Source organism: Delphinus delphis, chromosome 11, assembly GCF_949987515.2.
Source record: "Delphinus delphis chromosome 11, mDelDel1.2, whole genome shotgun sequence".
Taxonomy (NCBI): domain Eukaryota; kingdom Metazoa; phylum Chordata; class Mammalia; order Artiodactyla; family Delphinidae; genus Delphinus; species Delphinus delphis.
The window spans coordinates 90066005-90081146 of record NC_082693.1 but is presented as its reverse complement, the minus strand read 5'-3'; the positions used below and the strand labels follow the sequence as shown (position 1 = coordinate 90081146).

Genomic DNA, 15142 nt, shown 5'->3' with positions numbered 1-15142 from the left:
CCTTCAAAGGCTCCCTTGCCCCCAGCTGGGCCCTTCCACAACGGGAATATTTTAACTTCCCAAGTTAGATGCTAGGTAACACCAAGCATTTGTTAGCTGTTAGCTGTTTATGTAAAGGTGATTCAACCCTCACACCTATAAGGCTACACTATTCCCTTGTCTAATGAGGAACCTGAGGCCTGGAGAGGTCACACCTGGTGGAAAGGGAGGATGGCTGTGGATGCCACTGCCCCCGCCTCCCATCAGGAGTCAGGGAGCTCTGCTTTTCCAGAAGGATCCGCCTGGACCCCTCAGGCCATCTGCCCCCTCCTCCACTAGCAGCCCTCTCAGTGGTCCCACCATTGATCCCCTATGACCTCTCCCAGTGACCGCTGAAAACGATGGGCGCCTCCCTTCTCCTGTGGGAGAGAAGGGCGGGGTTTCAGAAGGGATTATGATCATTTTGGAACGGCAAGCGGGCAGCTAAGGGGGCAGCTGGGACATTTATGAGTAAGAGGCAAGCCATCCCAAGGAACCAAGGTGGATGCGTCAGGACCCCTGGAGCGCGAGTCTGATGCTAACCTGAGTACAGGTGCCAAGTTCTTTAGTCCTGAGTGCCAGTCGTGGGCAGAGCCATTAAGAGAATGGAGTTTTTTGGAGGGAGTCGGGGGAAAGGGGGGAGCTTCAGTCAGTCTAAATAGGTGTGGGGGGGTGGAGAGGAAGAGGAGGAAGGGCAGAAGAGAGACAAGAGCCATCTGATCAATTCCAGAAGAGAGGTGTACCCAGACCCCTCCCCTCAGATCTGGGAGAAGTCTAAGACTTCCTTAATAAACATGTCCAAGGGGCAGGCATGCTCCGTTAAGGGCAGAAATTTAAACCCACAGGAATCTGGGGATATGTGTTCTATTTTTGGTTTTAACCACAAAAGTAACTCAGCTGGCTATTTTAAGAAGGGGGGATAAAAACACTGACAATGGTTACCAGTTCTAAAAGACAGCCCGCTGACTTGTCCAGCTCTGGGCTGTTGGCGGTAACCTTCGGAGGCCCTGCCCTTGTCCCTAGCTCCTGAGGAAGCTGGGTCCTGCAAACCACCTGCTGTCGTCAGGGGCTGGCGGGCGGTGGATGGGGTCCCCGGGCGTCTTTCTGTCTGCTCTGTCCTCTCCACGTGGGGCTGGTGCCCGCACAGCTGGGCTGGGCGGTGGCGCAGCTTTGGAGTGGGATGAGCCTGGCCCCACCTCTGAACTCGGACGCCACACGCAAGGATCCGAGCCTCGGAGTCTCGGTTTCCTCATCTGTGAAACCAGGAGAAGACTGACTGCCTCCCTCACAGGTGTTGGGACTCTTCAGCCAGACAATGTACGTATGGTGTCAGCTAAAGGGCAGCGACGGGTCACTGCTAAGTCCCATGACTGTGACTTGGACCGAGAGCAGCAAAGAGTGGCCACCAGACACTCTCCAGCCCCGGGGCCCTGGTGTCAGCCTGCGCATCCTCGGGGGCACCCTGGGTATCTGGCGAGCCTGCCCTCTCGGCCACTGGGGAAGCCCTGCTTTGCAGGAAGCCATTTCCGCGGCAATCAGGGGACCCGTGGTCAGCACTGTGGATGTGAGTCACACTGACCACCTCCTGCCAGGTCAGCCCGAGGGCAACAGCCTAGAGCCTTCTCCCCACCACCCTGCATGTTCACTCACCGGGGCTCCAGCTGAGGGTTCCAGCTGCTCAACGCCTCCATCATCATGGCCACGGCCCTGGCTCAGGCACTGTCTCCCACCCAGACCTGGACCGTCACCTCCACACTCTCCTCTTCCAACATAAATCCAACCAGTGCTTTTCTCTGTCTAAATGTCATCCATGACCCCCCACTGCCTGAGGGTCAAAAACCGGACCTTTTCAGGGGCTGAGAGGGACAGCTGGGGCTGAGCTCAGCCCCGACCCACTGTGTTGTTCTCCCTCCCTTTGCGGACCTTGTTCTTTCAGGCGTTGGGGCTTCTGCCTGGGACGCCCGGCTCCCCTTCAGGCCGGCACTGGTTCACAGGTGATGACGAGACCACCCCCCACCGGCCCACCACACTGACTCGCTGGGCTGTCACCACACACCAAACACGGGGCTCTGCACTTCACAGCAGCTCCGCCGGCCCTCACCACAGCCCCTAAGGCAGAGGATGGGTACGCTGAGGGGCACAGAGAGGCCAGTGGCTTGCCCATGGTCACACAGCTTGTATGTTGCAGAGCAGAGGTTTGAACCCAAAGAGGTCTGGTTCCCAAATCCGTACCCTTAACCACTAGATTACGTGCCTCTCGAACATACTCAGCATGTGTCCCGTAGGCCCTGGGAGACGTCAGAGAGCAAAACCAACCAGGTCCTGCCCTTGGGAAGTCTACAGTCTGGTGGGCGGCCACAAGTGACATTACAGACGGCAAAAATGCCCCGACGGAAAAGAGCAGGCACTGAGACAGTAGAGGGGCTGAGATTCAGACGAGCCGATGGGGACGGCTTTTAAGGCCCTACCCCAGTGTCAGCCCCGCAGTGTCACCTCCAACTGGGCAAACCGTGCCAGGCCTCATCCCGCACTGTGGCAGTAACACTGTGGACAACAGCGACCAAATGACCGGCCTTCGCTGCATGTCAGCCTGCGCAGGACGCGGCGTGGACCTCTTGTTACTGCCCTACAGCCGCCACCACGTGTGGGCACAGCTGATGCCCACACCTGGCAGTGGAGTACAGGGATGCAGAGACGGGCCCGGGGGGCCTCTGGACCCGTGTGCTCTCCCTCTGCTCTGCCCCCGCCTGCCTCGGCTGGACCCTGAGCTCCGGGGACATCTCTGTCTCACCGGGGCCTACCCTCTGGTGGGAAGGAGGGTAGAGGTCCGGCCAACGTCTGCGGAAGGAGCGGCCGAGCCTCCAGACCCCCTTGCCGCCCCAGTTCAGTGCTGAGCACCTGTCCCCACCCCATCCCGGGGAACATTCCTCATGTTTCACTGACCCTAAGCTCCCTTGTCCACTCTTCTTTTATTTTTGGCCACGCCACACGGCTTGCGTGATCTTAGTTGCCTGACCAGGGATCGAACCTGGGCCCCGGCAGTGAAAGTGTGGAGTCCTAACCACCGCCAGGGAATTCCCCCCTTGTCCACTCTTGAGCCCCTCTGATACTGGGATGTTTCTTACAAACGATGACCTGTCAGAGCTCAGCTGGTAGATTTTTCTTTCTAGATTCAATGAAATATGGTTTGTAAATAGTAAGGAACTGTCTTAAAGGTCAAGGCCGATAGCAGCCCTAGTCCCACCTTGACTATGACCAGGTCTAGGGCAGGGCTCACCCACCCGGGGGATAGGGATAGAATGGGAGTTAGCTGACCGTGATCAAGAAAGCAGTGACACGGTGCGTCAGCTCTACCCAGAGCTCCCATGGGGGCCCTCTTTCGAGATCCTTCTCCCATGACTGGCACCCCTGCAAAGGTGCCCACAGCCGTTTTGTTTTTAGTCCACATTCATGGAATGTCATCTTTCCAGTGTAACGGCCACCTACTAACGTCACTCAAAGGAACCATGGTGAACCTCTGAGGAGATTTCCTTCTAGTCTTTACTGTTTTCAGGCTTTAAAAAACACATCTGCATAATTTTTTTTTAAAGTGTGTAATGGTATTGTGATTATGGCTTGTTTGTTGGTTCCTACATGGGAATCCTATTCCATGCCCTTAAGAGACAAGCTGAAATATTTATGAACGAAATGATATGCTGTTTGGAATCTGCTGTAAGTAGTACCCACCCTTTTGCTTGACTCCACTCCCCCCACCCACCAGCTGCCTCCATCCCTTGCCCAGTACCCCTTTATCCCATCTGCCCCCCAGTTGCCTCCTAGATGCCCTCTTCCCGCCCATCTATTCTCCGTCCTACGACATGCTCGGAGCAGCTACTGTGCCAGGTGCTAGAGAGGCCTGTGCCCTGTGCCAGGTGCTAGAGAGGCAAAGAGGGAGAAGAGAATCCCTGCCCTTAGGGAGGCCCTACAGCGGTCAGTGAGAACAGCTGGACAGGCGTGTTCAGTGCAAAATGACAGGTGATGTGACTGAGGTCAGTCTGGGGCGCTGTGGAAGCCGGGAGCAGGGGGTCAGCACCTCAGGGGAACCGGGAAGGCTCCGGTGAGGAGGTGCCGACTGAACTGAGCACAGAGCACAAGCTGCCAGGTTGGGGAAGGTGAGGAGGGACGTTCCTGGTAGAGGAAGAGCACGTGCTGAATGAATGAATCCGTGATGAAACCTCAGGGATGACGGGAAGAAGAGCAGAGACGAGGGGCCTGAGGGTCAGTCTGAAGGACCTGAAGGAGGGAGAAAAGGCCGTGCTGAGACGGGGAAAGATCCAGGAGCCCAAGGGAGGCTGAGGGTCAGGAGGGAGCAAGGCAGCTGGAGGAGAAAGGCAATGATGCCAATGGCTTGGCAGACCAGTCTTCAAAGCCAGACAGAGGGAATCAGGCACAGACACCCCCTAGCCTGCCCCCCAGCCGCTCCTTCCTCTTCCCCACCCAAAGCAGCAACCTCTCTCCCCTTTGCCAGAGCCCGGTCCAGGAGTGGGTGAGCTACCCAGTCCGGATCCCTGGGCAGTACAGGGTGTCGGCGGGGCCTTGTCGGGGAGGGGAGAGCCTTGTCCACCCCCCCACCCCCCGGTCTCCTTCTGTCCTCTCTTCTGGGAGCCAGCATGGGAGCACGGCGCCTGGAGCTCGGGCCGAGGTGACACGCTCAGGACACAAAGCCAACATATTCAGGACAGAGAAAGAAAAAGCCTGGACGTTGCAATACATCGTGGATCTGTGAGACCAATCCTGGAACTGCCGACCTTCCGACTTCTTGCCAAGTAAGCCCAGCGCGTGGGGCCGGCTCGCCTGTCTCTCGGTCACTTGCAGCCGAGGTACCCCGAAGCCTGGTGGCAGCCTGCTGCGTGCAGACCGGCCTTCTCCCCGCTTCCTCCTCCCATCGCCTGGGCCTTCTGCCCGCTGCTCCCTGCGGGGCCTGCCCTGACCCCCAGAGGGCCTTCCCCTCCACGCTGGGCCAACGGCACTCTGCGCACACCACAACCACAAGCTCTGCTTAGTGTTACAATAACCCTATAGCATTTACTTCTTTGTTTCTACGTCTCTCTCATTAGGCTGTGAGCTCAAGGGTGGAGGTTACAGCTTGTGAGTCCTTGAATTCTCTACACCACACAGGATGACCGGGCCTGTGAAAAACCTGCAGGATGTGTTTGATGAATGACTGAATGAAGGATGAGGCCGTATTCACCACGACCGTAAGCCCTTAGAGCACTTTAATTTAAATGAAGTACTCCCACCCTTTGGCCTCATTGATCCCTTAGTAGCGGTTGTGCAGAAATCCTAATCTTTCTTCAGCTCAGCAGTCCTGCGAATGTTTTTAAAAAGCACCGTGTGCCTCCTTCATCTGACCTCCACGTTACCATCCTCAGTTCCTGTGACCACTCCATTCTGGAAGTGACTGCTAGAGCCTTCACCGTTCCCACCGATCCCCCTGGGACCTGGGACACCACCCAGCTGTGCTGTCCTCCTGGAAACAGGGTGGGAACCCACTCACCTGCCCACATGGGATATGGTATTTGTGTTAATTCACCCTGTGACTACATTGGATGTTTATCGACTCTACTGCATGGAACTGACTCCTGCAGAGCTCGTTGCTGTGAGAGACACTCTCCACTGGCCCACATTGTTTAGCTTTTCTAGCCTCCCTTGCAGCCAGAAGAGGCCCTGTGTTCTGGCCACTGAGGTGTGGGTGGAATTTTCTTCCCAGTGGCTCCTGGGGAAGTTTTTCCTCTCCTGATAACAGAGGCAGCACCAGAGGGTGCCTTCACCTGTGCTCTCTGTTACGTGGGGGCTAGCAAGAGGAGGAAACCAATATGCTGAAGCTTGGGGTGGTGGGTGGAGAAATACAGAAAGAACCATTAGGAACAAACTCATCCTAGATGGACCCTGAACCCAGACATTTTCACTCTAAAGGAAACCCGCCAGGTCCCTTTCAATTCTAAGGGGAAGCAATGAGGCGGGAAAGTTAGGAGAGTAGGATCTGGACACAGACAAATCCCAGTGCAAGTCCTGACTGGAGCACTCACTAGCTGTGTGTCCCTGAGTGAATTCCTTAACCTCTCTGTGCCCTCGTTCCTCCCCTGCAAAATAGGGATAACTAAAGCACTCACCTTCCAGCGTTATGTGAGGAGGAAATGAGAGAATGCACTTCATGTGCTTTGCATCCCACCTAGCACAACAGCTAACACCAAAACAAACGTTACCAACTACAAAAATATCAACCTAAAAAATCACTGTGTGAAAATTTCAAGCATTCCCATAAAATAGATTTTTAAATCACATACATGCAGAAGCCATTCATTTTTCCCCAGCCAGCACTGTCCTGAAGCCTATTTTCCAAACGAATAGCTCTTTCCAGACCTAGCATGGAAAGTTCCATCCGTCTCCTAACTTGCTGAGCCATCCTTCCTCAAAGCCCTGGCTGCCTCTCCCCTGCCATTTTGTAACCACAGGCCACAGGAGGAACTCTAAAATACTTTACAGAGGCATAACTTTGGCAACCCACAATTTTAAAGTTGATATAACTAACTATAGTACCTAACTGAAGAAAATTTCAGTTAGATGAAGGATGGCTTTTAAAAAACTATCTAGGTAAGAAGGAGCAAGGCCATGAAAGTAGAGAGGCGTGAAGGGGCTGGCCAAGGTGTATATGACGTTCTTTTTTTGTTCCCCCAACTCACGAATGTAAAAGATGTTACTGACAAATGTACGTATGTAGGTATGTACGTACCTATCGAGAGATTTAAGGAATTGCTCGTGCTATTATGGAGGCTTGGGAAGTTCAAAATCTGCCGGGTAGACCAGCAGGCTGAAGACCCAGAGGACAGATGCAGCTTAAGTCCAAAGGTCGTCTGCTGGCAGAATTCCCTCTTCTTGGGAGGCCAGTCTTTCTTCTATTCAACAGATTGGATGAGACACACACACACTACGGACAGTCATCTGCTTTTCTCAAAGTCTGACTTAAATGTTCATTTCATCTAAAAAATACCTTCATGTAAACATCTAGATTAACGTTTGGCTAAATATCTGGGTACCATGGTCTGGCCAAGTTGATACATGAAGTTAACTACCCCAAGGGTTTATCCTGCATCAATACAAACAAGTTCCACTGGAACAGGGGACACCTCTGTCTGTCCTTCAGTTCTCCTGGTCTCAGCCTGTGTGGCCTCGCTGGCTCCTCCCGCCCCCCCCCCCCCCAGCTCCCTCCTTCCTTTCTCTACCTCCCCTGCAGGAGCAAAGCCCAGGTGCTCCCCATGGGTCTTGCACAGCTGCTTGGCTCTCTGTGGCACTTTTTGGTGCTTTCTCAGTTGTCAAGCTTCCCACCTCCGTGGGGGCGGAGGTTCTGTCACTTGCCTGCGGGATGCGGCTGGGAAGGGGAGGAGCTGGCACTTGAACCCACATCTTCTGATGCAGGGTCTAAGCTCTGACCCTATTCAGACTGCTGACGTCCCCGTGGTCAAAACGTGCCACCTGGGAACATGCTAGGTGCGCTCATGGGCAAACGTAAAGACATTTTTAGAGTTACCTATTTACTTGAACGTCGAGTAGAAGGGAAAAAACACAAACTAGCTTATCAAAGTCATGATTTCAGGATATAATTACACAGGATAAGGTCAAATTTAAAAAGTGAGTGAACAAAAGGAAAACACTCTGAAAATAAAACTAAAGGTGGTACACGAAGGGCAGACACATATCATAAAGGTGGTACGCGAAGGGCAGAAGTCTGGAGAGTGCTAGCCTAGACGGAGGCCTCCTCGGTAAGAAGGTAAAGAGTTAACTTGTCCTGAATCCTCCTGCTTCTCACGGGGTGATGGTCCCAAGCTAATTAGAAGACACTGAGGGTTTTTGTTTTTTTCTGAAACCAGAAGGACGGAACTCCAGGACTTTACTCTTATTTCTTTGAGCTCAGGGAGGGAACAAAACCTATTCACCAGTTCCATCTGTAGGGTCAGGCAAAGGCTTTAATTCCCAAGTGAGAACCGGCTCCACCCCGCAGCCTGAAACCTGACCTGTCTGTGGCTGTGGCTGCCACCCAGCCTGCGACTGCTCATTCCCAGTGACACCAAGACCAGACAGAGGCTGTGCTGGAGCCAGGGCCCTGGGTGGGCACCTGGGCTCTGCCTCGAACTTAGACTACATCCCAGCAATGATGATAATACCGGGTAAAAAATCACAACAGCTAACAATTATGGACAATTACAGTCTGGCGGGCACCGGGCCGAATGCTTCACAACGTGACAATACTACAATTTCCCAACACAGCAATGCAGCAATCCCAACTGATACGTGCTATCATTATCCTTATTTTTTAGACAGGAAATTGGAGAACAGAGAGGTTAAGTAACTTGCTCCAGGTAACAAAGCAGGGGAAGGATAAACCAGGACTCAGACCACCTGGCCTGACTCAGGAGCACATCCTGGATGCCTTACTGTGTACCATGCGGCTAGCTGACACAAAGCCCTTTCTAGACATTAGTCCCTGTTATCCTTAAGACAGAAATTCTGGGTTCTAACCTGGCGCCAGCACTTATGGATCAAGGAGTTGGAGCTTCAAGATGCAAGGGCTCCCCGCGGCACAGAGTGGGAAGCGGTAGAGATTCTGACTCAGGGGGTCCAGGGCTGGAGCATCCTCAAACATCTCTGACAGGGGTGCTCTGGGACCCCAGTTTGAAGAACAAATAACTTAATCATTCTGCCTCTGGCTAAGAGGTCAGCAAACTATAAACCCACGTGCCAAATGCAGTCTGCTTTTGCATGGCCCACAAGCTAAGGATGGTCTTTACATTTTTAAATGGTTGAAAAAAATCCAAAGAAGAACAAATTTCATGACCTGTGAAAATTATATGAAACTCACATTTCAGTGTCCATAAATAAAGTTTGATTGGAACACAGTCACGCCCTTTCATTGACTTATTGTCTGTCTGCCGTCGTGCTCTGAGGGCAGAGTTTAGCCATTTGCGGCAGAGGCCATATGGACCATAAAATCCAAAATATTTACTATCTGGCCCTTTAAAGTCTGCAAATCCTGGTCTAGTCTACCCTGCCAGCCATGCAGCATCCTCCTTACAGCCTCCCTCCCCTCCAACCTCTGCCTTCATACCTCCAGGGTTAGGGAGCTCACCACCAAACAAGGCAGCCAGGCCCACTGTGAAAGGCGCTGGCACTGAGCTCCTCTGGCAACCGGCCACTCTGCCCTCTAAGCCTGTGCAGTTGGTTCTATCGCCCCTCTGCAATGCCCAGCCGTGTGCTTCTTTCCTCCAGCATCAATCCTTCCTGTCCTCATCGTCCCCTCAGTTGTTCAATTCTCTGGGAAACAGAGGGAGGACGGTGGCACCTCTGTGTGACAGGTAAGGGAGGCAGGGGAGAAGGAGTGTGACATAGTCAGCAGTGGAATTGCAGCTGGACCCAGGTCTCCTGCCGCCCCGCCTGGTGTCCCCTTGGCAACCTTGCTTGAGTGTCCAGTTTGGTTTCCACTCATCACTCCCAAAATGGCAGCCCCAAGGGCCCGAGGTGTTCTCTTCCTGCTAATGCCTATGGTCTCTTACCTATGATGCCTTCCGGTGGTCGCCCTGGCTTGGCCTTTGTGGAACTAAGCGTGGCTCTCCCCGACCTTTCACCTCTCCCGTCCAGCCCAGGACTCAGTCTTAGGCTCTGGGCTCTCCGCCTGGTCCATCTTGTTCTCCCGCACCCGCTGCCTGGGGCTGGTCCCCAGGCACTGCCCATGTTTATAGTCTCTGCTGCTTGCGGCTTGCTCTCCTGAGTCACCTGCATCTCTAGTTCAAAGGGCCAGGGGTGAGTCGACAGTCTGAAGTGGAATATGGGGTTCTTGGGTTGCCTTCTGACGTCTCTCTATAAGACACAGCCAGTAAGGGCTGTCCTCAGAGAATACCTGGGAAGAGTTTTTAAATCCTTGGAAGAAGAGGGCTGTGTCAACACCAGCTAGTACTCAGCTATCTGGGATCCTTTCAGCCCCAGGCTGCTGCCCACGGGAAATGGGAAGCTCTCCTGATAGATAAGGGTGTGCGGACAAAAAACGTCACCCGCCATTTCTGTAAACAAAGGCAGCTGTGGCCATCAAGCCTCTGGCCACTGCAGCACCCTCCCCTCACCAAAGGTGCACCTGAGTGGAATTCAGGATGGAGAAAAACAGGATATTGGCACTAGATACTGAAGATGCATGTCAAAGGACTGATTTCAATAAGCCCAGACTCTTGCATCTTCCCACACAGCCAGAGAGCACTAAAATCATTAACCTGAGATGTCTGTTTTTTGTGATTAGCAGTAATCTTTTTATGTTTGACTACTTTCTTTTCCCCCCAGCAAAAACTCCTGTATGTCCTGGCTCCTCCCTCACCTCTTTGGAGCAGTCCCTCAGAGCTAGCTGAGAGGCTGCCTCGCAGGCTGTAATCCTCAGTAAGGTCTCCAGATGAAACATAATTCTCAACTTTTAGGTTGTGCATAGTTTTCTTTAGTGGACAGGTGAGTGACGTGGAAATGTGCACAGGTCCAGGGGTGCATTGCAATCAGAAAAGCTAGTCTGTGGGTCAAACGATAACTGTATGTTGGAGGGCTGGGATGCCGCATATTCCAAACAGGTGTTGATCAGCCAGAGGCAGTGTGGTGAGGGGACGAGAGAGGACCTCAGCTTTGCAGCCAGAGACTCTACTGAGCTGTGAGACCTTGGGAAGTGACACCTGCCTTCAGACTTACCTTTAGTGACATGGGAAAAAATAGCAAAACCCTGCAGGGTTGAAACTGAGTCTCCCTAAAACCGACGTCCTCTGCCGAATTCCTGATTAAGCTCTCCATCCAAAACTATTCCCTTTCTCGTCCTGACGAATATCAAAGAAAAGGGGGCTTTGAAACTGAGCGGGACCCTGTGGGGTCCTTCCGGGCACAAAAGCTTTTCCGTGTCCCCCTTCCCTCCCTTCCTTATTTCTTGTTTGTGGGAAAAAGGCTTCAGCCTCCTAAATCTCCCCGAGTGCCAAAGTGCAGATTCAAACAGTTACTAATTAGGGAAGGGAGGGAAGGCAGAAACAAAGGAAAGGCAGTCAAGAAACACTGGTGCAGCGATAAAGCAGAGTCCCAGCTCCTCCTCGAGGGATTTACTTAACAATCTGATACAAATCTCTGAGTTCTTCTGCTGGACCTAGGGGTCCCACCCAGGGGGAGGATGGTGACTTCAGGTCTGCCCAAGCAGACCCCAGAGTGGAGGGAACCAGAAGGTTGATGCCTGAGATTCCTGGAGCACCATCGTGTCACCTCCCCACCAACCAATCAGAGGAAAGTTACAGACCCTGCACTCCCCCCAACCCCGCAACCAATTTTGCCTTTAAAAACTCCTCCCTGAAAACCATCAGGGAGTTTGCGTCTTTTGAGCACAAGCAGCCCATTCTCCTTGCTTAGCCCTTGCAATAAACCTTTCACTGCTCCAAACTGTTTGGTTTGTTTAGCCTCACTGTGCATTGGGCACACGAACTTGGGTTCGACAACAGGGTCGTGATACCAGTGTGGCACCTGGCATTTGCTCACAAACTGTTACTTTCCTTTTCTCCTTTCTTTCCTCCTACTATGCGCCAGGCACCATGCTAGGAGCCAAGGGTCTGGATCAGTAAGGTACAGCACCTGCCCTCAGGAAGCCCAGGCTAGCCGGGGAGACACATGCACAACTACTATAAGAATGGGACAGTGCTTTATTAGTGTGATGACGGTGAAAATAATAAAAATGACAATGGTGTTTCCCCAGCACTGACAATGTGCCAGGCCCTCTCCACGGAGCAGCTCACTTCACTCTCACAACCATCCTGAGAGGTGGATGCTGGTATAACCCCCATTCCACCCAAGAAGGAGCAGAGGCTCAGAGCCCAAAGGCAGACAGTGAGGGAGCCTGCAGAGCTAGGGTGATGGGAGGGCACAAAAGCAATGGCTGGATCTGAAGGGGTCAGAGAAAGCCTCAGGGAGGAGGTGACGATGCCCGGGGCTTTGAAGGATGCACCGGGAGCAGGCAGAGGGAGCAGCAAGCACAAAGGGGTGTAGGTGGGTGGCTGGGGACTTTGTGAGTTGAGAGACACTCACCCCTGATTAACACCGTCAGGACCCACTGTGCTCAGGGCTGCCAACTGGACAGGACTCTACTCTCAACAGAGAGATGGAGTTGGCAGGCTTGAGAAGAGATTATTTCACCCCTGCAGTTTACAGAAATGCAAGCAGCTAATACTAGGTCATTAGTAATAGTAATCACAGCCAATCAGGGCTGTTGCCGTCTCTTTATCAAAAAAAGAAAAGAAAAAAGAAAAGAAAAGAAAAAAGGAATACTGAGGGTATTAACTCAAATGGCAGACATTCTTCATTTAATCCTACTTTTAGAGCTTCTTCAGCTTCGGTTCAGATATCAGGGGCTCAGGGCAGTTCATCTCAGCTTTCCTGTCACTTCACTGGGGTCCTTGGGTGAGTGCTAGTCTCTACCTCCTCTCTCTGGGCCTCAGTCTCCTGTATACAATGAAGGGGATGGGCTAGAACAGAGGGTTTTAATGTGTGGTTTCCAATCCAGTGGCCATCTCAGATCTACAGGGTCACGAACTCTGGGGATGGGGTCCAGCCTTCGATGCTTTAACAAGTCTTCCAGGGGATTCTGATGAGAGCCCTGGGTCACAAGAGCCCCAGGGTAAGGACTGTTCCTGCAGTAACACTTGCTCTGTGCTCTAAGGTATTAAGGGTTAGTAACTCTTTGGACTGAGTTATCTCTTGCCCAAGACAGGCAACCTTTCAGAGTAAGAAAAGAAACTCTTTTCTTTGACCATCTAAAGCCCAGAGTCCAGACAAGTTTTTCTAGAGAGGCTCAGGCACATGTGGCTGACTGTGAAAGCCAGAATTTTTTTGGGCGGGGAGGGGTAGGAAGTCTCAAACTTGGCATGTGATGAAAGCAGTGGTATCTGCAGCTAGAGAAATAAAGATGAGAGACAAGCTGCCTTCTCTTTTCAGCTCCAAAACAATGACTCACCTGTGCATGTGTATGTGTGTGTGTGTGTGTGTGTGTGTGTGTGTGTGTGTAGTAGGTGGGGCAGGGAGGTGGCCCTGAGAGGTACAGCTTCCCCTCTCTCATCCAGGAGCTTCCTGGTGTGTAAATTCTCTACTGACAGCCTCCTCTTGAAGACATTTCATTACAAAACCTCAGAAGAGCCGCAAATGGCCACGAGGGCGATTTCAACAGAGCTGGGTCAACAGACTTAAGCGAGGTTTGGCTTCCAAGATAGTAAGAATGGAAAGAATATCTTGTCTAAAAGATCCAATTTTCCCAGTTTGAACTTAAGGCTAAAAACCGTCAAAAAGTTGGAGAGAGTTTCACAGTACTGCCCTGGGCTTCTTCATGCAAGGAGGCACACCCAGACTGCCCTGGAGAAGTGTTAGCGGTTTGGGCCACGGCCTGTGGGTCCTCTCTGCGTTGGTGGGCAGAAATGAGTGCCTATGAGACCAACTGTCCAGCCATTTTCAGGAATTCGAGACCCTCACTTGGCAGTGTCTCAGTAACAATAATAAATATTACCACTTTCTTTTATATAGCATCGGCCACGTGCCAGGCGCTAAGTCCTTTACATTTATTAACGAGTTTAACCTACACAACAACCTCACGGAGGTCGGGATCATTATTATCCCCTAATCACAGGTGAGGAATCCTCCCTACAGAGGCAACGTCACAGAACTAATAAGTCTCCCGTCAATAGGGGGCGAGAGATGCAGGAGATCTGGGCTCTGAGTGAGCCTGTGTCTCTGCCACAGGGCTTGGCCATCCCCTCTACTGAGAAATGAGGGAGACCGAATCAGGTGGTTTCTAAGATCACTCCCAGCTCAGAGTCTGCGACTCCATGCGGTCCATCTGATGCCGGTTGGTGAGGGCGGCCAAGGCCGGCACGTCCTGAAGCTTTGGCCTGGCTTCCTCATGGAACGGGTTCCTCAGCGTCTAGCCCCGGCCCGGGGGAGGCAGGGCTCCCTGTCCCCCTCCCAGCAAGACGCCAACCCAGCCGCCAAGCCCTTGTCTCCTGGTCCTGGAGAATGGACTTCCAGCCCTTCTCAGGTATCCGTGTCCGCAGCGCCGAGTGAGCCAGGAATGAGACGGCAAGGGCCCAGGCGGCGCGACCTGCGCCGGGGAGGCGACGAGAGAAACATTCGAGGGGCCCATGGACTGCAAAACCACGCAGTCTCTTTAACCCCCAAAGTTTCTCCCTTGATTAGCGACCCTAGCAGCCGCACATTGGCTGAGTAGCGGCCGCCAGGACCCGCCTTCTCTCTTTATCTATTGGTTGCTGTCGGTATCCATCACAAGCCGAGGCTTCTTAGTGGACCTCGGCTTTTGTCAATCAAAGCAGGCGGGCGGCTGGGCGGGGCCCGGTCAGGCAGAGACACTCCAGCCTCGTTCCTCTCCCTGCCTCCCTCAGGTGTGTAACTGGGGACCTGGAGGCGCGCCGGGGGGCCGGTGCCGGGCGCGGAACCCTGCGCTGGGGCTGGGCCGGGCCCCGGGGACTTACCGATGCGCTGTCCCACCGGAGAGCTGAACGGGTTCCCCAGGAGAAAGTCCATCGCCACGGCTGCCGCTGCCGCTGCCACTGCCACTGCCACCAAGCCGGGGAATCAGCTGACAGCAACCGCGAGCGCCGGACCCGTCACGTGACGCGCCGGACGGTCCTCGAGGAGGCGCGGCTGGGGCGGGGCAGAGGGAGTCTGGAGCCGGCCGCAGGCCCCGCCCCTGACATGGAGGGTCGGCGCCTCGAGGCGGAGGACGATGACCTCACTGCGGTTTACTCCGCGTCGGTGGACGTCACGCACGACGTCGGGCGGCTGCGGGCCTGCGGCGCTTGGGTCTAAGCCACATCCTTCACGTCTTTTTAAGGATTAGGGGCGTTGTCTTTGATCTCTACACACCCAGAAAACCCAGTCTCAGACCAGGGAAATGACTTGGGTAAGGTTACCCGGCAAGCTGAGACTCCAGCTCTCGCTCTTAGTTTTAGCCTCTAGGACCTCACTATGACTACACACCCACTGCTGGGTTTGACAGCCTCTCTGGCCTGTTGTCTCCCTGCCCAGAGAA

General features: G+C 53.4%; 1 protein-coding gene across 2 annotated transcripts in view; it reads right to left on the bottom strand.

Annotated features, from left to right (window-relative positions):
- Nucleotides 1–14724, bottom strand: part of TOM1 (target of myb1 membrane trafficking protein) — a 45359-nt gene extending 30635 nt beyond the window's left edge. For both annotated transcript variants that reach the window (XM_060025565.1, XM_060025566.1), the window contains exon 1: nucleotides 14583–14724. In XM_060025565.1, the coding sequence (XP_059881548.1) occupies nucleotides 14583–14634 (52 nt within the window). In that variant the 5' untranslated portion in view covers nucleotides 14635–14724. The remainder of the gene's footprint in view (nucleotides 1–14582) is intronic.
- Nucleotides 14725–15142: the final 418 nt, after the last annotated feature.